Source organism: Somniosus microcephalus, unplaced genomic scaffold, assembly GCF_052327205.1.
Source record: "Somniosus microcephalus isolate GS21.2 unplaced genomic scaffold, FLI_Smic_1.0 unresolved_chr1, whole genome shotgun sequence".
NCBI lineage: Eukaryota > Metazoa > Chordata > Chondrichthyes > Squaliformes > Somniosidae > Somniosus > Somniosus microcephalus.
Genome location: NW_028225179.1, coordinates 163015912 through 163039101, shown reverse-complemented (window position 1 = coordinate 163039101; position 23190 = coordinate 163015912). Strand labels below are relative to the sequence as shown.

The following is a 23190-nucleotide window of genomic DNA, read 5'->3' as shown; positions in this document are numbered from 1 at the left end:
TGGGTGTGGGTGGCCAACCCCTCCCCCCGCTTCATGAAACCCTCCCGCCCTACAGGACTAACCCCTCCCCGCTATTGGCTGGGATAAAGATGGTCAAGGCCACGGAGGGAGCATTCACATCACAGCCTGTCAGACTGTTAATCGGCCCGAGAGTCCTCCCACTGCCCCTCTCCATTGTCCAAGAGAAGAGAGCCAAGGTCCGACAACAGGTTCCTACTGCGACTAGAGTCATAGAGGGCAATTTTAACCTGACCCGCGGCCGGGAAATGGATCAGCCACTCGATTTTACTTTCTGTTGCAGTGAGTGAGCGAGGCTTGTCCACACAGACCTCACTGCATTAGGTGTCCTCTACACTTGTAATAGGAGATCTTTTCTCAGTGTGAGCTGTGGCTCAGTGGGTAGCACTCTTGCCTCTGAATCAGAAGGTTGTGGGTTTAAGTCCCAATCCAGGGACTTGAGCACCAAAATCTAGACACTCCCAGTACAGTGCTGAGGGAGTGCTGCACTGTCACAGGTGCCTTCTTTCAGATGCGACATTAAACCAAGGCTCTCTCAGGTGGACATAAAAGATCCCATGGCACTATTTCGAAGAAGAGCAGGGGGAGTTCTCTCTGGTGTCCTGGCCAATATTTATCCCTCAATCTACATCACTTAAAAAACACAGATTATCTGGTCATTACCTGTTTGCTGTGTGCAAATTGGCTGCTGCGTTTCTGACATTACAACAGTGACTACATTTTAAAAAAAAGTACTTCATTGGCTGTGAAGCCTTTGGGGCGTCCTGGGGTTTGTGAAAGGCACCATAGAAATGCAAGTCTTTCTTTCTTTTCTGTTGAAGTTAGTGAGCGAGGCTTGTCTACACAGACCTCACTGCATTCGTCGTCCTCTGCACTTGCAATGGGAGACCTCTTCTTGTTACCTGTTTATAAGATTCGAATTTTCGGAGCAAAACCAGACGGCGAGACGGAACTGCTGACAAAGTTAAAGTTTATTAGAAAACGGCCGGAAGGCCTTGTGCACAAGGGAGAGGAGGGAGCCTCCCCAGACTCACACCTGGCTCTCTAAAGAAATACAGCATACAAGCATTTTATATACCTTTAAGTAAGCGACGCCCACCGGTTACAAAAGTGGGCGTACACATACAGACAACGTCACTATAGTTATTCGCTTATTGGTTGAGTGATTAGTCACTCAATGTCGGGAGCCGCCCTGAGGTGTTCTTTGACATTAAGCATAACACAAAGTTCTTAGACATCTAGCTTCTGTGAGCAAGGTCGTACCAGGCTCCATCTAATCTCTGCGAGCGAGGTCATACCAGGCTTATCTTCCCGTCCCCATGCTGCTATACCTAACCAATGCTTCATTAATTCTTGAGAGAAGCTTATTATAATAAACAATGTCAGCTTTTGGGGCAAGCAGACATTCCAAAGGGAGATAAGGTGTTTAGGGCAAAGATAGAAATGGCCGACTCCCTAAGAAGTTCAGTTTCCCTTATCGCTCAGAAAGCCAGCTGCATGAAACACTGCTTCTGTAACACTGAGAACAACATTCCGAAATGATTTGGGTTCAGTAACGAAGTTAGTGAGCGAGGCTTGTCTACACAGACCTCACTGCATTCGTCGTCCTCTGCAGTTGCAATGGGAGACCTCTTCTTGGTGCCTGTTTTACACAACCTTGCTCAGGAATTGCCCATTCTCTTGCAGATGTCTATGTGTTTGGACTTGGAGGTGACATTGACAAAGCGGAGATCAACTCAATCGCCTCCCAAAAGAATAACGAGAAACATGTGTTTTTCTTGGAGAAGGAAGACCTAACGGATGTATTCAACGCAATGCTGGGTAAGAAAAGTTTGGTTGCGTCACAGTTTGATCAGGAAGCAACAGTTCACCGCGTCGACCCACATGTCCATGGGGAAGCAATAAACATGCCGTGTCTTCAGCCGCCTGGGCTCTTCCTAAGCTCTGGAATTCTCTCCCTAAACCTCTCCATCTCTCCATCTCCGTCTCTTCCTTTAAGACCCACCTTGTTCACCCCTCCTCGTATCTATCTCCATCTTTGGGTTGGAGCCCATTTTTGCGTCATTACGTCTCTGGACAGCATCTGGGGGCATTTCCCGATCTTAAAGGCGCTATGTCAATGCGAGTTGCTATTCTTGTTGAAACGACTGCTGCTGATAGTAGATGATGGCTCGACACACGGCTGAGGGATGGTCCTGACCGCTGAACGTTAACGGACTGATGGTTGCGTTGAACTAGCAGGCAAAGGAGCGTCACGTGTTAAGTGTCTGTCTGCTAAAATCGCCAAGTCCTTTCTAGGGTACAGCCATCTTAGTAAAATTGTGATAGCACCATCGATGTTTACAGTACAGAGTCTGTCCAGCTCACTCAGACTGTACTGGCTCTTTGCTACAACAATCCCAAACGATTCCCACTGCCCAGCTCTCTCCCCATAGTCCTGTATCAATCCCCAAACTATTCTCACTGCCCCGATCTCTCCCCATAGCCCTGTATCAATCCCCAAACTATTCTCACTGCCCCGATCTCTCCCCATAGCCCTGTATCAATCCCCAAACTATTCCCACAGCCCCGCACTCTCCCATAACCCTGTATCAATCCCAAACTAATCCCACTGCCCTGCTCTCTCTCCATGGCCTTGCATCAATCCCAAACTAATCACACTGCCTCGCTCTCTCCCCATAGCCCTGTATCAATCCCCAAACTAATCACACTGCCCGCTCTCTCCCCATAGCCCTGTATCAATCCCCAAACTAATCACACTGCCCGCTCTCTCCCCATAGCCCTGTATCAATGCCCAAACTATTCTCACTGCCCCGATCTCTCCCCATAGCCCTGTATCAATCCCCAAACTAATCCCACTGCCCCGCTCTCTCCCCATAGCCCTGTATCAATCCCAAACTATTCCCACAGCCCCACACTCTCCCCATAACCCTGTATCAATCCCAAACTAATCCCACTGCCCTGCTCTCTCTCCATGGCCTTGCATCAATCCCAAACTATTCTCACTGCCCCGCGCTCTCCCCATAGCCCTGTATCAATCCTAAACTATTCCCACATCCCCGCTCTCTCCCCATAGCCCTGTATCAATCCCAAACTAGTCCCACTGCCCTGCTCTCTCCCCATAACTCTGTATCCTCCCTATCTCTGTAACCTCCTCCAGCCCTACAATCCTCCCTATCTCGGTAACCTCCTCCAGTCCTACAACCCTCCCTATCTCTGTAACCTCCTCCAGTCCTACAACCCTTCCTATCTCTGTAACCTCCTCCAGCCCTACAACCCTCCCTATCTTGGTAACCTCCTCCAGTCCTGCAACCCTCCCTACCTCTAACCTCCTCCAGCCCTACAACCCTCCCTGTCTCTATAACCTCCTCAGCCCTACAGCCCTCCCTATCTCTGCGCTCCTCCAATTCTGCCCTCTTGCACAGCCCCAATTTCCCTCGCCCCCTCCATTGGCGGCCGTGCCTTCAGCTGCCTGGGCCCTAAGCTTTGGAATTCCCCCCCTAAACCTCTCCGCCCTCCTTTAAGGTGCTCCTTAAATCCTACCTCTTTGACCAAGCTTTTGGTCACCTGTCCTACTATCTCTTCATGTGACTTAGAGTCACATTTTGTCTGATAACGCTCCTGTGAAACACCTTGGGATGTTTTACTACGTTAAGGGCTCTATATAACAGCAAGTTGTTGTTAATGCCTGTGTATAAACAGTGCAGACATGAGTGAAGCACAAAGACGTTAAGTGTTTGTATTTAAGAGGAACGTCTATTCCGAAGATGAGGGGGTTGACTTATGAGGAAAGGTTGAGTAGGTTGGGCCTCTACTCATTGGAATTCAGAAGAATGAGAGGCGATCTTATCGAAACATATAAGATTGTGAGGGGGCTTGATCGGGTGGATGCGGTGAGGATGTTTCCACTGATGGGTGAGACTAGAACTAGGGGGCATAATCTTAGAATAAGGGGCTGCCCTTTCAAAACTGAGATGAGGAGAAACTTCTTCACTCAGGGTAGTAAATCTATGGAATTTGCTACCTCAGAGAGTTGTGGAAGCTGCGACATTAAATAAATTTAAAACGGAGATAGACAGTTTCCTAGCTGATAAGGGAATAAGGGGTTACGGGGAGAGGGCAGGGAAGTGGACGTGAGTCTAAGTTCGGATCAGCCATGATCCTATTGAATGGCGGAGCAGGTCCGAGGGGCCATATGGCCTACTCCTGCTCCTACTTCTTATGTTCTTATGTCTACCCTGAGGCCTCCTGGACTTACGTTTTTCCAAGAACTGTCTGCCCACATCTGATTACGCGGCACAGAATCTGGAGTAAGTTTATCGGCACAGATTGTCTTTCAGGATTTGTTCTGAAGCAGAATTAGTAACAATGGAACAGGAGAAGGCCATTCAGCCCCTCGAGCCTGCTCCGCCATTCAATCAGATCAGAGCTGATCTGCACCTCAACTCTATATCCCTTGATACCTTTACCCAACAAAAATCTATCGATCTTGTGATATCTTGGGACACAGCATATATATATATATACATATATACACACAACAGCACAAGATGGCTTCTGGTAAGAACTGTACTGCATATAGCTTTATTATTATATAGCTGGGGGGAGCCCGGCTTTGCCAGGGCTGTTTTGGGCCGGGCGGTTTAAATCGAGTGCCAGGCTTTGGACCCTGTCTGTGTCCCTCTGTGAATCTGCTGCCGGCAACATTTTAAATCGAGTCCCAGGCTTTTGGGCCCTGTCTCTGTCCCTTTGTGAATCTGCTGCCGGGCAACATTTCTACCTTTTAATACCTTGAAAGATGAAAGTGAAAGAACGTTTTTGGTAAATCTTATGTTATTTTTAAAAGAGATACTAACTTTCAAAGTAGTTTGAGCTGGAAGCTGAAGTCATGGCACTGAAACAATGGCTGCCAGATCCCCGAGATGAAAACGATTAGTCCCGCCCACACACACACACACCGATTGGCCAACCATCAGGGGACCGTACTGTAGGATTGGTCAATCATGACAGCACAGGATTGGTCAAACCTTGACGTCAGTCAATCAATGCTAGCAGATAATGAGTTTAATTTTGAAGGTTTTTTGCATAAGGCGCGAACAATTTTCGTCCGACCGAAAAGTAAATATGCTTACCAGCGTCCTGGAAGTGTAAGCTTTCTTCGGAGGTAACGCGCGCGTAGGTACGTGGTATAACTTTCGAGCGCATAGCCGGACAGACGCACACCCGAGGACAGACAGACAGATCGACCGCTTTGTATATATATAGACTAGCTGGAGTGCCCGGCGGTGCCGAGGCTTTTTCGAGGGCATGTTGTTGTTGGAAGAGAGAGAGAGAGCGACTGGGGGGAAGAGAGAGAGCGACTGGGGGGAAGAGAGCGAGCGACTGGGGGGAAGAGAGAGAGCGACTGGGGGGAAGAGAGGGCGGGGAGGGAGAGGGCGGGGAGGGCGGGGGAGGGGAGGGGGAGGGGAGGGGGGGAGGGCGGGGGAGGGGAGGGGGGGGAGGGGGGAGGGGGGGGAGGGGCGGGAGGGGGGAGTGGGGGAGGGCGGGGGGTGCGGGGGGGGGAGGGGAGGGGCGGGGAGGGGGGGTGGGGAGGGGGGAGGAGGGCGGGGAGGGAGGGGAGGAGGGCTGGGGGGGCGGAGGGCGGGAGGGGGAGGGGAGGAGGGGGGGAGAGGAGGGGGGTGAGGAGGGGGGGAGAGAGACAGAGGGAAGGAGAGAGAGAGGGCGAGTGGCCCACGGCCGCAAATGGAGCCAAGCCCCGAGAACAGGCGTGAGCCGGCTTGAGGCTGAGAGACGGCCACGCCCAGTTGCCGGGGTAACCCTTCCCCCCCTTCCGAGCCCCCGTCCTCCCAAGCACCGGCCGCGTCGCCCCGCCCCGCACTCCACTCCCGAGAGCCCCGCTCTCCGAGCCCCGCCCGCCCCGCAGTCCCGAGAGCCCTGCTCTCTGAGCCCCACCCCGCCCCGCCCCACACTCCCGAGAGCCCCGCTCTCCGAGCCCCGCCCCCCCCCGGCCGAGCCGGCTTGAAGTCCGCCGATTGCAGCTGTGCGAGACGGCCGGCGGGCCCGGTTGCCGGGGTAACCCTTCCCGCTCACCAAGCCCCGGCTGAGATCCGCACTCCCGAGAGCCCCGCCCCCCCCGCCCGAGCCGAGCGCGGAACAGAGAGAGACGCGCGTCTCAGCTGCTCCTGCTGCGTGCGCACCCTGACCCTCGTGGCTGACGCCGTTGCCCCGGGTAACGTGACACGGGGGGGGGGGAGGTGAGGAGCTTAGCAGAAGCCGTGGGAGAATTACCTAGGTCGGGCCTGGCTGGGCAAGAAACACCCAGGCTTTCAGGCCTAACAAAAACGGGGAAAGGTAGGAAAAAGAATCTTCAGGTTAGAGAAAATATTTACAAATGAATGAAGTTTTTTTTAAAACAATTTAATAAATTCAATTTTATTTTGCTGGAAATGTATATTTGAAAAGAAAGACGCAGAAAGCAGGAAAAAGAATGGAAGCAAGATGGCGGCTACTCACCTCGGTTCAGAATGATAAGGCCCGCCCACACACGCACCGATTGGTCGACCGTCAGGTGACCAAAGCGTAGGATTGGTCAATCGTCCCGTCACTCGACCGTAGGAGGGCCCGGCCGCACGCGGCAGCAACCCGGCGTACGATTGGTCGACCTCGAGGTCACTCTGTCGCTAATGAGCGGATAATGAGATGCTAATGAGCGGAATGTTGAAGGTTTTCGGATACCGCGGGCGCGATTTTAGCCCGGCCGAAACGTAAATATGCTTAAGACCATTTTGGAAAGGTAAGCTTTCTTTCGATGTAATGCACGCGTAGGTACGCCCTGTAACTTTCGAGCGCATAGCCCGACAGACGCACAGGTGAGGACAGACAGACAGAAGGACAGACAGACAGAAGGACAGGCAGAAGGACAGACAGATCGACCGATTTATATATATAGATATACATCAGTAGTCCACCAGGTGGTTCTATTACACTTCTCCGTCCTGCGTGAAGAAGTTAATCATCGCAAATAATCATTGTACATGACTTGCATGGTATACACAACTCTTGGTGTACATGTCTCAAATGGAACCCATTTTATGTTTCCAAATTCTACTATAGAATTCTTAACACAAACAAAAGATATGAACTTATTTTCCATATTTACAGATTAAACTTAACCACCGGTTTTCTGTTTCGAAGTGGATACCTTCTTTCTTGAACAGAACTTTCAGATCTTGTTGTAGGACTTTGACTCATTCTAGGCTGAGCCTGCGGAGAATTTTTCTCCCAGGTCCGACCTTGATTGACATTTGGACTCTCTACACTTTCAGACTGCCTGACTCGGGCTCAGACTTAAATTCTGACTTTGTCTTGAACTTGTTTCTGGTATGTCTGATGTAGGATTTGCTCTACTTGTAACAAGACTGTCTGACTCCTCAGAATAACTTGAATCATCCCAGCTTTCAACTCCTTCCACATCTGTAGGTAAGATATGATCGATGTGAACAAACTTGACCTTTCCATGATCAAACATCTTGACCAAATATGTGCGAGGGCCACATATCTTCACTACTCTTCCTGGTAACCACTTTAACCATTTATGGTGATGGTTCTTCACTCTAACCTTCTGGTTCAACTTCACACTTCTCTCTCTAAGTCCAATATAAAAGATGTAATAGCAGAGCACTTGGAAAACAGTGACAGGATCGGACAGTCAACATGGATTTACAAAAGGTAAATCGTGCTTGACTAAGCTACTGGAATTTTTTGAGGATGTAACTGGTAGAATAGATAAGGGAGAACCAGTGGATGTGGTGTATTTGGACTTTCAGAAGGCTTTCGATAAGGTCCCGCATAAGAGGTTAGCGTGTAAAGTTAAAGCACATGGGATTGGGGGTAAGGTACTGACTTGGATAGAAAACTGGTTGGCAGACAGAAAGCAAAGAGTTGGAATAAACGGGTCTTTTTCCGAGTGACAGGCAGTGACTAGTGGGGTACCGCAGGGATCGGTGCTAGGACCCCAGCTATTCACAATATATATTAATGATCTAGACGAGGGAACTAGATGTAATATCTCCAAGTTTGCAGATGACACAAAGCTGGGTGGGCGTGTGTGCTGTGAGGAGGATGCTGAGAAACTCCAGTATGATTTGGACAGGTTGGGTGATTGGGCAGGTGCATGGCAAATGCAGTATAATGTGGATAAATGTGAGGTTATCCACTTTGGTGGCAAAAACAGGAAGGCAGATTATTATCTGATCGGCAATAGATTGGGAGAAGGGAAAGTGCAACAAGACCTGGGTGTCCTTGTGCACCAGTCGCTGAAGGTAAGCATGCAGGTGCAGCAGGCGGTTAAGAAGGCAAATGGTATGTTGGCCTTCATAGCGAGAGGATTCGAGTACAGGAACAAGGATGTCTTGCTGCAGTTGTACAGGGCCTTGGTGAGACCGCACCTTGAGTATTGTGTGCAGTTTTGGTCGCCGTATCTGAGGAAGGATGTTCTTGCCATGGAGGGAGTGCAGCGAAGATTCACCAGGCTGATACCTGGGATGGCAGGAATGACGTATGAGGAGAGATTGGGTCGATTGAGCTTATACTCGCTGAAGTTTAGAAGAATGAGAGGGGATCTCATTGAAACTTATAAAACTCTAACAGGACTAGACAGACTAGGTGCAGGAAGGATGTTCCCGATGGCGGGGGAGTCCAGAACCAGGGGTCACAGTCTAAGGATAAGGGGTAAGCCATTTAGGACTGAGATGAGGAGGAATTTCTTCACCAGAGAGTGGTGAACTTGTGGAATTCTCTACCACAGAAGGCAGTTGAGGCCAATTCATTAAATATATTCAAGAAGGAGTTAGATATATTTCTTAAGGCTAAAGGGATCAAGGGATATGGAGAGAAAGCAGGAACAGCGTACTGAATTTGGATGATCAGCCATGATTTCATTAAATGGTGGAGCAGGCTCGAGGGGCCGAATGGCCTACTCCTTCTCCTGTCTTCTGTGTTTCTAACTCCACCTTTATCATGACTCTCTTTCTGCCTTGATTGTTTCCCTTCTACGGACTGTGCCAAGTTTGGCTTTAACAATGAGAGCCTGGTTCGTGGCTGTTGTTTGAGAAACAACTCTGCTGGTTTTCTACCAGTAGTGGTATGAGGAGTATTCCAATAGGTAATCAGAAAATTTGCCAGCTTGTGGTCAACAACAACTGACATTTCTTTGGATTTGGATCCAACATTTGCTTGATGAGGGCACCTTTGACAATTTGTACTCTACGCTCTGCTGCACCATTTGAAGCAGGGTGGTACGGTGGAACTTTGATATGTTTCACACCGTTTCTGCTCATGAACTGTGTGAATTCTTCTGAACAAAACTGCCGCCCATTACCAGACACAATTTCTTCTGGGAGGCCGTATGAAGAAAATAATCTTCGCAAATTGTCCAGTGTTATTATCAGCATCGGAAACACCTCTACCCACTTCGAGTGACTATCTATCACTATGAACAATTGCTGTCCTTCTAGCTCAGCAGAATCTACATGTAACCTTTGCCACACTCTGGGAGGCCATTTCCATGGCTGTAATGGTACTGATGGTGGTTTCTTACTCACCGACTGACATGTTGTACACTGACTGACTATGTACTCTATCTCTTTATCTAAACCTGGCCACCATAAGTAACTGCGTGCAAAGCTCTTGGTCAAGCACATTCCCAGGTGCAGGTCATGAAGATCTCCTAACAATTTAGACCTGAACCTATTTGGGATAACCACTCTTGCTCCCCATGTGATATAATCTTTATCCACTGACAATTCATTCCTATGAATGAAGTATGGGTGGATATCTTCCTCTGATATCTGGTTTGGCCATCCATTTGTTGTGTAATCATACACCTTTGACATAATTGGGGTCACGTTTGGTTGCTCTACCAATCTCTTCAGCTGTGACTGGCAGCTCATCAATGAATGAGAAATGGAACACGTCTTCCCTATTGGGTGTAACTTGTGATGGGGATGGCAACCTGGACATAGCCTCAGCATTACTGTGATCTGCTGATCATCTGTACTCAATGTCATACATATACGCTGACAAAATCAAAGCACATCTCTGCATTCGGGCTGCAGTTAAGGTTGGAACTGGGGACTTTGGATGGAGGATTGCTGTCAGGGGCTTATGGTCAGTAATTATGGTAAACTTCCGATAAAACAAGTATTTGTGAAACTTCTTCACCCCAAAAATCAATGACAAAGCTTCCCTTTCGATCTGCGCATAATAACATAAGACATATGAACATAAGAACATAAGATGTAGGAGCAGGAGTAGGTCATTCGGCCCCTCGAGCCTTGATGTGCCTCAATGAATCCGAGACTCAACGTTAACGGAGCAAAGCAAGGCTTTTATTAACTCAGAAAGTAATACACAGTGGAGAAGTGTCTCTCATCCAGAGATCTGCTGTACTGCCTGTGAGACACGCTGGGGCCTGCTTAAGTAGGGGCCAGGTATGGGCGGAGCCCTACACACAATACAATACAGGTAAGGAAATGAAACTGAAACTAAACTCCCCTGCTTGTCACAGTCACAGGCACAGGCACAATCAAACACAGAGAATACAGAGTGCCTGATGAATGGCATATTTCATCACATTCACCCCTTCTACAGATTTAGTCTGTTCGGGGGTTTGATAGTCCTCTGTGACCGACGTAACTGTTGTGGTGCCGCGGGTGTCGGCTGGGTGTCCCCGGTGGCCTCCTGGGTCTCTGCCGGGGGCGCCGCCAGGGTTGTTGAAGGGGTAGTTGGTGGGGGCACCATTGGTCGATGTTCTTCCGGGGGTGATGAAAGGATAGTGGGTGGGTAAGAGTTGCTGTGATCGTTGTTGCTGTTGTTGTCGTGGTTGTTGTCGTTACCGGCTGGGGCGACGTCTTTTATGGACACGGTGTCCTCCCTTCCGTTGGCGTGCCGGACATACGCGTATTGGGGGTTGGCGTGGAGTAGGTGCACTGACTCCACGAGAGGGTCCATCTTGTGGCCCCTCACATGCCTTCGTACAAATACCGGACCTGGGGTGGAGAGCCATGACGGCATGGATACGCCTGAGGTGGATTTCCGGGGAAAGACAAACATTCGTTCATGAGGCGTGGCATTAGTGGCAGTACACAATAGCGACCGTATCGAATGGAGCACATCTGGGAGGACTTCCTGCCAGCGGGAGATAGGGAGGCCCTTGGTCCTTAGAGCTAGAGTGACTGCTTTCCATACTGTCCCGCTCTCTCGCTCCACCTGGCCGTTACCCTGGGGGTTGTAGCTGATGGTACGGCTCGTGGCGATCCCCCTGGACAGCATGTACTGGCGTAGCTCTTCACTCATGAAGGACGCCCCCCTATCCGTATGGATGTAGCTCGGCATACCGAACAGGCAGACCAGGCTGTTGAGGCATTTAATGACCGTGGCGCTGGTCATGTCTGGGCAGGGGAAGGCGAATGGGAAACGGGAGTATTCGTCCACAATGTTCAGGAAGTAAACATTGCGGTCGACTGACGGGAGGGGGCCCTTGAAATCTAAGCTGAGCCGCTCAAAGGGCCGTGTAGCTTTGATTAAGTGGGCTCTATCTGGACGGTAGAACCGAGGCTTGCACTCAGCGCAAGTGCGGCAGTTCCTGGTCAGAGACCGAACTTCCTCAATCGAGTAGGGTAAGTTGCGGGACTTTATGAAGTGGAACAGCCGTGTGACCCCTGGGTGGCAGAGGTCGTTGTGGAGGGTCTGTAGCCGATCCCCGGTGGCGCTGGCACACATCCCTCGTGAGAGGGCGACGGGGGATTCGTTAAGGGCCCCTGGCCGGTAAATTATGTCATACTCGAAGGTGGAGAGCTCGATCCACCACCTGAGAATCTTATCATTTTTAATCTTCCCCTTCTGTTTATTATTAAACATAAACGCTACCGACCGCTGGTCGGTAAGTAGGGTGAAGCGTTTGCCGGCTAGGTAGTGGCGCCAGTGGCGCACTGCCTCCACGATGGCTTGGGCCTCCTTTTCCACGGAGGAGTGTCTGATCTCGGGCCCTTGGAGGGTCCTCGAGAAGAAAGCTACGGGCCGCCCCACCTGGTTGAGGGTGGCTGCCAAGGCAAAGTCAGACGCATCACTTTCCACTTGAAAGGGAGTGTTCTCGTCCACTGCCTGTAGCGTGGCCCGTTCAATATCCCGCTTAATGCTTTTGAAGGCGGCGTGGGCCTCAGCAGAGAGAGGAAAAGAGGATGCTTTCAAGAGGGGGCGGGCTTTGTCGGAGTAGTTGGGGACCCATTGGGCATAATGGGCCAGAAATTCGTGACCAAATGTGTGAGTATGGTCTGGGTACTCACGCATCTGGCCATTGGAAATGCCGGCGTTCAGCATGCACAGCGCATGCGGGGAACGCCGGCATTTCCAGACCTCGGAACGAAGGGGTTCATAGGCACAGCGTGTGCGACTGCACAGGCAGCGCTTGCGCAGTGAACTTCGTCGATTTCATTCATGGATTCAGTGAGGGTAAGTCCTTACAAGTTACACTTGAAAAAAGCATGTGTAAAGTTGTTCCAAGGCTGCGGAGGAAGATATATTTTATCGTGGAGCTTCTGAAAGGCAATATTTTTGTTTGGGAAAGGGAGGGAAGTTATTTTAAGAAATTTTAAGTAAGTTTTAAAGTTTAAATTTTTTTTTTTTAAACGGGTTTTCAGAACGGTAGGTAGAAGGAGCAATTGTGGCTGTGTGAATTGAATGTGAAAATGAGTGTTCTAAAATGAGTAATGTAACATTTCCAGCACTTTTAAGAAAGAAACTTTTCATCAGTAATAAGTAATTATGTATGTATGTCCGCATATATTCCTTTACGTATATGTATGTATGTTTTATATTCCTTTACTTATGTGTATGAATGTATGTTTTTAATTATGATTTTCCAATAAGTTACTTTCTCTGAAAGTCATAATTAAATAATACATTCATACACATAAGTAAAGGAATATATACATAACACGCAAAGGAATATATACAGACATACATACTTTCAGAAGCTCCACGATAAGAAATATCTTCCTCCGCAGCCTCTGGAGCAACTGTACCCATGCTTTTTTCATGTGTAAGTTGTAAGGACTTGACCTCACTGAAAGCATGAATGAAAGCGGCGAATTTTACTGCGCACGCGCTGCCTGTGCAGTCGCACGCGTTCTGCCTCTGAACCCCTTCATTCAGAGGACAGGAAATGCCGTTTTCCCCACATGCACTGTGCATGCTGAAAACCGGCATTTCCTCCGGCCAGACGCGTAAGTACCCCGACCGTACTCACGCATTTGGAAGGGAATTACTGGGCCAACATTTTACATGTCAATAAAATGAAAAATTTAACAATTGCACAATTTGCCCCCTCGCATCTGCGACTGAGGGTCCAAGGAGGTGCATTGCGCAAGAGGTCATCGTCGTACGTATCCTCACACTGTTCCCTTTCGGGAACTGTATGAAGTGGTGGAAGGATTTATGGCCGTGATTAACGCTCATTCCGTGACCATAACCATCTTTGAACCAGCCATTAGGGTGGTTAGTCCTATGGCGTAAGGGTTTTACGGGCTCCCACAACCCATCTGAGGGGGGGGGGCCACCCACACCCACGGACGCAAGTATCCCGCTGGATGTCCACCCAGAATTTATAGTTGGAGCTCCGACTCCACTTGCCGGGACTGTCTGGAGTGGGGTTCGAAACCCTACTCCTTCTGGCCCAGTGGCGGGGATGCTTACTGCTACGCAAAAGGCCCACTCCGCACAAAAGGTGACACCCATACGTTTCCTGCGCCTTTTCCCTCCCCGTGACTGGAGCCCTATGCTGCCACTTGAAAGACCAAGCTATCATCTGCCCTTTTTGCGGCGCCTTTGACTTCTCATTACCAATGATGAGCAGGCGCTGCGCCTCCACCTCCTTGAGGAGATTGCTGAGGTCATCATCAGTTCAATTGTGAGTTCTTTTAATGCCGTGAATTGTGCTCATTCCAGCCATTTCACGTTGCTAATCGGATTGGGCCTTTGGCATAGCGGTAGGATCCCCGCCGCTGGGCCAGATCAGGGTAGGGTTTCGAACCCCGCTCCAGACAGTCCCGGCAAGTGGAGTCGGAGCTCCGGCTCTAAATTCTGGGTTGACATCCAGTGGGATATTTGCGTCCGTGGGTGTGGGTGGCCCCCCCTCCTTGTATAGCTTGTGGGAGCCCATAAAACCCTCCCGCCATAGGACTAACCGCCCTAATGGCTGGTTCAAAGATGGTTACGGTCACGGAATGAGCGTTAATCATGGCCATAAATCCTTCCACCACTTCATACAGTTCCCCAAAGGGAACAGTGTGAAGACACGTATGACGACGACATTGCTAAATAAATAAATGGAATTAAAAAAAATCTTTTAGGGCTTTTAAAAGTCTTTAAATTGCTTTAATTCTGTTTAAAACTACTTCAGATTCTTCAAAATAATGTAAACGTTTTTAAAAGTTTATAAAAGTTACCAAAAGCTTCAAAAAACTTCCAAAAACCTATTTAAACTGCTGCTTTGCATGTAAAAATGCTTAGCAGCTTGGCAGAAACATTGGGGGCGTGTCCAGTGAAACTGAGACCTCAAGGGGCGTGTCTCAGTTGCACAGCGCGCTACAGGCTTCGCGCTGGCTGCACTCCTGGGCGGCGTGACGTCAAACACTGCCCGGGATTCTTCAGATTCAAAATGGAATTCCAGGCGTCCTTGGAGGTGATCGGCAGGCGCATCGGGTAAGTGCAAATCGGGACCTTGCACGCGCGGCAAGCCCCGTTCACGAATTTCTGGCCCAATAAGAAAATAACCCCAGGCACCTTTTCAGGGCTTTGGGAGTGTTGGGCAGGGGCAGCTCCCGTAGGGGGCGCAATCGGTCAGGGTCTGGTCCGATTTCCCCATTCTCCACCACGCTGCCTAGTATGCAGAGGCGCGTGGTGTTGAAAACGCACTTGTCCTCGTTGTAAGTGAGGTTGAGTTTTTGTGCGGTTTTCAGGAACCTCTCGAGGTTCGAGTCGTGATCCTGCTGGTTGTGACCGCAGATGGTGACGTTGTCGAGGTAGGGGAAGGTTGCCTGCAAGTGGTGGTCATCGACCATGCGGTCCATCTCCCTCTGGAAGACCGAGACCCCATTCGTCACCCCAAAGGGGACTCTGAGGAATTGGTAGAGGCGTCCGTTCGCCTCGAAGGCGGTGTACGGGCGGTCCTCTGGTCTGATAGGGAGCTGGTGGTACGCTGACTTGAGGTCGATGGTGGAGAACACCCGGTATTGGGCAATTTGGTTCACCATTTCTGATATGCGGGGTAGCGGGTAGGCGTCTAGTTGGGTGTACATGTTGATCGTTTGGCTATAGTCGATCACCATCCGTTTCTTCTCGCTACCCCTCACCACCACCACTTGGGCGCGCCACGGGCTGTTGCTGCATTCAATAACGCGCTCCCTCAGCAGCCTGTCCACCTCGGTCGCGATAAACCGCCTGTCCTCCCAGCTGTACCTCCTGCTTTTGGTCGCTATTGGCCGGCAGTTGGGAGTAAGGTTCGCGAATAGCGAAGGCGGCTTTACCTTCAGGGTAGCCAGACCGCACACTGTGAGGGGCGGCTGGGACCCACCGTAATTGAGCGTGATGCTTTGGTGGTGGCACTGGAAATCCAGGCCCAAGATCACGCTCGCACATAGACTCTTCATGATTAGTAATTTAAAATTATCGTATACAGTTCCGTTAACGGACAATTGTACCGCGCAGTAACCCATAATGGTCGATGTCTGGGTTTTATCAGCCATAGAGATGGCGCCCCGAGCAGGGACCACCGTTAGAGAGAGTTGTTGTGCTAGTTCAGGGTGGATAAAACTCTCCGTGCTTCCACTGTCAATTAAACATTTAACCCCGCACCCGTTTACCTCGATGTCCACCATTGATTTGGATAGCGGGTGCGGTCTGGTCTGGTCCACTGTGACCGATGCCACTGTAGGGCCCTGATCGAGACAAGATGGCGTCCACGCTGTCTGCTCACAAGATGGCGGACCCCACGAGGTTGGGCAAGATGGCGTCCAAGATGGCCGCTCCCACGGCGCACACGCGGCGGTGACAGGTTTTCCAGCGGGGTTCCCTCTGCACACCTTCCCGAAGTGCCCCTTCTTACCGCACTTAAAGCAGGTGGTGCCTTTTGCCGGGCACAGGTTTCTGGTGTGCTTCGGCTGCCCGCAGAAGTAGCAGTTGGGGCCCCGACGTATCGCGGCTGTCGTAGGGCTTCTGGGGGGAGAGCGGGGCCCCGACGGTGTCGGGCTGCCAGGCGGGGAAGATGCCTTCCAAGATGGCGGCGCCCTTGGTGCACACGTGGCGGCGTGGGCGGCGCGGGCTGAAGAGTAGGCGTCCGAGTTTCTCTGGGCCACATCCAGGGATCGCGCTGTGTCCACAGCCTGTTTCAGGTCCAATCCCGTTTTTTCCAGTCGTCTCTGCCGGATGTAAGTGGAGCTGAGGCCTGTGATAAAGGCATCACGAACAAGCTCGTCAGTGTACACGGTGGCTTTTACATCTTGGCACTTGCAGTCTTTGCCAAGTGTTTTCAGGGTGACTAGGAACTCATCCAGCGATTCCCCAGGTCGCTGTGTGCGAGTAGCGAGCAGATGCCTAGCGTACACCTCATTCGTAGGCTGCTGGTAATGCGCCTTTAGGATGTCGCAGGCGGCCGGGTACATGTCAGCGTCTTGGATGAGGGGGTAAACCCGGTGGCTTACCCAATTCCGCAGGATTCCGAGTTTCATACTTTCAGCGTCCGTAGCGTCTGTGATGGCTGCGGAATTGTCCAGGAAGAATTCCATACACTTAAACCAGTGTCCGAATCGTGCCGATGCGTCCGAAGCATGCGGGTCCAAATCCAAACGTTCGGGTTTCAAGAGTTGATCCATTGCGTTGAAAATTGAGTTAATAAAATTGATGTGCCTCAATGAATCCGAGACTCAACGTTAACGGAGCAAAGCAAGGCTTTTATTAACTCAGAAAGTAATACACAGTGGAGAAGTGTCTCTCATCCAGAGATCTGCTGTACTGCCTGTGAGACACGCTGGGGCCTGCTTAAGTAGGGGCCAGGTATGGGCGGAGCCCTACACACAATACAATACAGGTAAGGAAATGAAACTGAAACTAAACTCCCCTGCTTGTCACAGTCACAGGCACAATCAAACACAGAGAATACAGAGTGCCTGATGAATGGCATATTTCATCACAAGCCTGCCCCGCCATTCAATAAGATCATGGCTGATCTGATCTTGGCCTCAACTCCACTTCCCTGCCCGCTCCCCATGACCCTCGACTCCCTTACCATTCAAAAATCTGCCTACCTCCACCTTAAATATATTCAATGACACAGCCTCCACAGCTCTCTGGGGAAGAGAATTCCAAAGATTCACAACCCTCTTGAGAAGAAATTCCTCCTCATTTCCGTTTTGAAAGAGCAGCCCCTTATTCTACGATTATGCCCCCTAGTTCTAGTCTCGCCCATCAGTGGAAACATCCTCACCGCATCCACCCGATCAAGCCCCCTCACAATCTTATGTTTCGATAAGATCGCCTCTCATTCTTCTGAACTCCAATGAGTAGAGTCCCAACCTACTCAACCTTTCCTCATAAGTCAACCCCCTCATCTCCGGAATCAACCGAGTGAACCTTCTCTGAACTGCCTCGAGAGCAAGTATATCTTTTCTTAAATATGGATACCAGAACTGTACGCAGTATTCCAGGTATGGCCTCACCAGTACCCTGTATAACTGCAGCAAGACTTCCCTGCTTTTATACTCCATTCCCCTTGCAATAAAAGCCAAGATTCCATTGGCCTTCCTGATCACCTGCTGTACCTGCATAGTAACTTTTTGTGTTTCATGCACCAGGACCCCCAGATCCCTTTGTACTGTAGCACTTTGCAGTTTCTTTCCATTTAGATAATAACTTGCTCTTTGATTTTTTCTGCCAAAGTGCATAACCTCACACTTTCCAACATTATATTCCATCTGCCAAATTTCTGCCCACTCACTTAGCCTGCCTATGTCCTTTTGCAGGTTTTTAATGTCCTCCTCACTCACTGCTTTCCCTCCCATCTTTGTATCGTCGGCAAACTTGAATACGTTGCACTCGGTCCCTTCCTCCAAATCGTTAATATAGATTGTAAAGAGTTGGGGTCCCAGCACTGACCCCTGCAGAACACCACTAGTTACTGATTGCCAACCCGAGAATGAACCATTTATCCCCACTCTCTGTTTTCTGTTAGATAGCCAATCTTCCACCCATGCCAGTATATTACCCCCAATCCCGTGATTTTTTATCTTGTGCAGTAATCTTTTGTGTGGCACCTTGTCAAATGCCTTTTGGAAGTCCAAATACACCACATCCACTGGTTCCCCTTTATCCACCCTGTTTGTTACGTCCTCAAAGAATTCGAGCAAATTTGTCAAACATGACTTCCCCTTCATAAAACCACGCTGACTCTGTCCGATTAAATTATGCTTATCCAAATGTCCTGTTACTGCTTCCTTAATAATGGACTCCAACATTTTACCAACCACAGATGTTAGGCTAACTGGTCTATAGTCTCCAGCCTTTTGTCTACCTCCCTTTTTAAATAAGGGCGTTACATTAGCAGCTTTCCAATCTGCTGGGACCTTTCCTGAATCCAGGGAGTTTTGGAAAATTACCACCAATGCATCCGCAATCCCCACCGCTACCTCTCTCAAGACCCTAGGATGTAAGCCATCAGGTCCAGGGGATTTATCCGCCTTAAGTCCCATTATCTTACCGAGTACCACCTCCTTAGTGATTTTAATCGTGTTTAGCTCCTCCCCCCCCTATAGCCCCCTGTTTGCCCAGTGTTGGGATATTTTTAGTGTCCTCTACTGTAAAGACTGATACAAAATATTTGTTCAGCGTATTTGCCATCTCCATGTTCCCCACTACTAATTTCCCGGTCTCGTCCTCTAAGGGACCAACATTCACTTTAGCCACCCTTTTTCTTTTTATATAACTGTAGAAACTCTTGCTGTCTGTTTTTATATTTTTTGCTAGTTTACTTTCATAATCTATCTTCCCTTTCTTAATTAATCTTTTAGTTATTCTTTGCTGGCTTTTAAATGCTTCCCAATCTTCTATCCTCCCACTAGATTTGGCTACTTTATATGCCCTTGTTTTCAGTCGGATACTATCCTTTATTACTGTACTTAGCCACGGATGGCTGTCTTTTCTTTTACGCCCCTTTTTCCTCAGTGGAATATATTTTTCTTGAAAGTTGTGAAATATCTCCTTGAATGTACACCACTACTCATGTACCGTCTTACACCTTAATCTATTTTCCCAGTCCACTTTAGTCATGTTGGCCTTCGTAGTGAGAGGGTTCGAGTACAGGAGCAAGGATGTCTTGCTGCAGTTGTACAGGGCCTTGGTGAGACCACATCTTGAGTATTGTGTGCAGTTTTGGTCGCCTTATCTGAGGAAGGATGTTCTTGCCATGGAGGGAGTGCAGCGAAGATTCACCAGGCTGATACCTGGGATGGCAGGAATGACGTATGAGGAGAGATTGGGTCTATGGTGTTGGCTTGAGTTTATTACCGCGGTGCTCGTGGTCGTCAGCTGCTCCTTCTACCCGTGCTTCGAACGTCCGCTTACCGGGGTGTGTGCCCGCTCGTCCCCAATGCTTCTTTACGCTGCCCTTCTCTGCTTATCGGCCTTGCCGTTCACCTCGTCTCGCCTGCCCGCTTGCGGCCCCCGTGTGTCCTGTGTGTGTTGAGTCGGGTCCCGTTCTCCTCCTGCGTATGGCCCCCGGCGTTGTAATGGGCGTCCTCGGTGTTAGAGCGGGAAGAGAAGAGAAGAACCCCCTTGGCTACCGGTGGGCCTGCAATTATACTGGTTCTTCATTCCTTATCTGCGCGCCAAATCAGGTCAGTTCTTTGTTTAATTTTGGTGGGCTCGTCTAAAGTGTTTACAGTCATTAACCTTAACGGCTTTTTGGGGCGGTTGTCTCCTTGCTTAACTGTTTGTCATTTATGAAGTTTAATCGTCTTTTCCTGGCTTGGTGGGTCCTTTGAGCGGCCTTCGTAGCGAGAGGGCTCGAGTACAGGAGCAAGGATGTCTTGCTGCAGTCGTACAGGGCCTTGGTGAGACCACACCTTGAGTATTGTGTGCAGTTTTGGTCGCCTTATCTGAGGAAGGATGTTCTTGCCATGGAGGGAGTGCAGTGAAGATTCACCAGGCTGATACCTGGGATGGCAGGAATGACGTATGAGGAGAGATTGGGTCGATTGGGCTTATACTCGCTGGAGTTTAGAAGAATGAGAGGGGATCTCATTGAAACTTATAAAATTCTGACAGGACTGGACAGACTAGAAGCAGGAAGGATGTTCCCGATGATCGGGGAGTCCAGAACCAGGGGTCACAGTCTAAGGATAAGGGGTAAGCCATTTAGGACAGAAATGAGGAGGAATTTCTTCACCCAGAGAGTGGTGAACCTGTGGAATTCTCTACCACAGAAGGCAGTAGAGGCCAATACATTAAATATATTCAAGAAGGAGTTGGATATATTTCTTAAGGCTAAAGGGATCAAGGGATATGGAGAGAAGGCAGGGACAGGGTACTGAATTTGGATGATCAGCCATGATCTCATTGAATGGCGGAGCAGGCTCGAGGGGCCGAATGGCCTACTCCTGCTCCTATCTTCTATGTTTCTATGTACTCACTGATACCCTCGTCATTGAATTCCTCGGGGGCTGAATTGTGCAGGGAAACCGAGACAACTCACGTTCCCCAACCAGTCACGTAATACAGATTTTTAATCTCGTCCTCTATCTGTCTCTTCACCGGGGAACCACTGGGCAACTGATGAAGCCTCTGCTCCCAAGCCTCTACCAATGGTGGTCTTGTGTGAGTTGGAGCAAAGGGGCAGTGTTTTTTGGCACTTGGCCTCCACTTGGTTGCAGAGGCCGGAACAAGAACTCGCCATCCTGGACTGGCGGACGCCCCTCCCCCTGCCCCCTGCCCCAGCCCCCTGCCCTGGAACACAGTGCTGAAGATGTAATGAAATGCATTTTATTTTCCAGATCTCTCCTCCGTTGGAAACCTCTGTGGTTTCGCCAATAAAAGTTTAACTGCAAGCGATCAGAGTTCCTACCCGTGGTATGCAGAAGTCCTCAGCAATGAAAACCCAGTGAGTTTTTCCCCTTTATCTGATGCATCATTGCTTTCTTGATGGACTGCCTGAGAGGCAATTCTCACCCATTTACCCCCTTAATCTACGGCCTGAATCTGATGGCCAGGAAAATGGAGAGAGAGAGAGAGAGAGAGAGGGGGGGGAGAGAGAGAGAGAGAGGGGGGGGTGGAGAGAGGGAGAGAAAGAGAGAGAGAGAGAGAGAGAGAGAGTGGGGGGAGAGATAGAGAGGGGGAGAGAGGGAGAGGGAGAGGGAGTGAGAGAGGGAGAGAGAGAGGGAGAGAGAGAGAGGGAGAAAGAGAGAGGGGGAGAGAGAGGGAGAGAAAGAGAGAGGGGGAGAGGGAGAGAGGGAGAGGGAGAGGGAGAGAGAGCGGGGTGAGAAAGAGACAGACAGGAAGGAAGAGAGAGCGGGAGAGGGAAGGAGAGTGAGACAAACACGGAGAGAGAGAGACAGACAGACAGGAAGAGAGAGAGAGAGAGAGCACGAGAGAGGGAGAGAGAGTAAGAGAGAGTGAGAGAGGGAAGGAGAGAGAGAGACACACACACACAGGGAGAGGGAGAGAGAGAGATGGGGGGGAGAGGGAGAGACAGAGGGGAAGAGAGAGGGAGAGAGGGGGAAGAGCGAGAGAGAGGGAAAGAGAGAGGGAGAGAGAGAGGGAAAGAGAGAGACAGGAGGAGAGACACACAGGGACAGGGAGAGAGAGAGGGGTGCGAGAGAGAGACAGACAGGAAGAGCAAGAGGGAGAGATAGGGAGGCAGAGACAGATAGAGTGAGAGAGAGAGAGAGAGAGAGAGAGACCAAGAAAGAAAATGTGTGATGAGTGAGTGAGCGTTAAACAGCGCTGGTTTTGCAGATGTTCCTGGAGACCAGAATGTCCCAGTTAGGTGCCACAGGGAATAAGGACCCTGATATCCAACCCACAGCGTGACTGGGGTAGAAATTCATATCGAAAAGAGGCCGCCTGTTATACCATCAGTCCCGCTGAATCTCGGGTGGGGCCTATAACAGGGAGCCCACGGCCTACAGTCTGAGACGGGATTTACCGAGGTTCCAGAGGTAGGGAGAGGGGCGAAGCCACGACGGGATTTAAAGACTCGGGTAAGGATTTTAAACTTGAAGCGTTGCCGGACCGAGAGCCTACGTAGGCCAGCGAGCACGGGGGGGTGGGGGTGAGGGGGCGAGTGGGGCCTGGTGCGGGTCAGGCTACAGGCAGCACAGTTTTTGGGTTGAGCGGAGGTTGACGGAGGGCGGAGGAGAGCTGTCAGAGAGAGAGAGGGGGAGGAGACAGTCGTTGGCGTGGGCTGTGAGAATGAACCCGGGACCCCGAGGTGAAGCAAGAGGAGGAAAACCGTTGGAGACTTCCAGTCGGGTTCTAATCGGCTGTCTGCTCCACAGTCCTTTCGATGCTCTGGGTCCATCGTGGCAGATGAGTGGATTCTGTCAGCAGCTCATTGCTTCAAAAACCTGTCCGAGGGGATCTCCAACAGCCTGTCCGTTCTGGTTGGTAAGAAAGACGTATTTCGACGCCTCCTTTCGGTGCTCTGTGGCTGGATTATCGCCTTCGCCACCAGGGTGGTAACATGATAAGAACATAATAAGAACATAAATAGGAGCAGGAATAGGCCACTCGGCCCCTCGAGCCTGCTCCGCCATTCAATAAGATCATGGCTGATCTTGGGCTCAAAGCCACTTCCCCGCCCGCTCCCCATAACCCTTCACTCCTTATCCTGCAAAAATCTGTCTATCTCCACCTTAAATGTATTTAATGACCCAGCCTCCACGGCTCTGGGGCAGAGAATTCCACAGATTTATGACCCTCAGAGAAGAAATTCCTCCTCATCTCAGTTCTAAAAGGGTGACCCTTTATTCTGAGACTGTGCCCCCGAGTTCTAGATTTCCCCACAAGGGGAAACATCCTCTCTGCATCTACCTTGTCGAGCCTCCTCAGTATCTTATATGTTTCAAT

At 50.1% G+C, this 23190-nt stretch overlaps 1 protein-coding gene across 2 annotated transcripts in view; it reads left to right on the top strand.

Annotated features, from left to right (window-relative positions):
• The window catches only part of LOC147096438 (complement factor B-like), a 78271-nt gene that overhangs the window by 35771 nt on the left and 19310 nt on the right, over nt 1-23190 (top strand). For both annotated transcript variants that reach the window (XM_085975211.1, XM_085975212.1), the window contains 3 exons: nt 1705-1839; nt 21117-21223; nt 22620-22728. In XM_085975211.1, coding sequence (XP_085831337.1) covers nt 1705-1839; nt 21117-21223; nt 22620-22728 — 351 coding nt within the window. The remainder of the gene's footprint in view (nt 1-1704; nt 1840-21116; nt 21224-22619; nt 22729-23190) is intronic.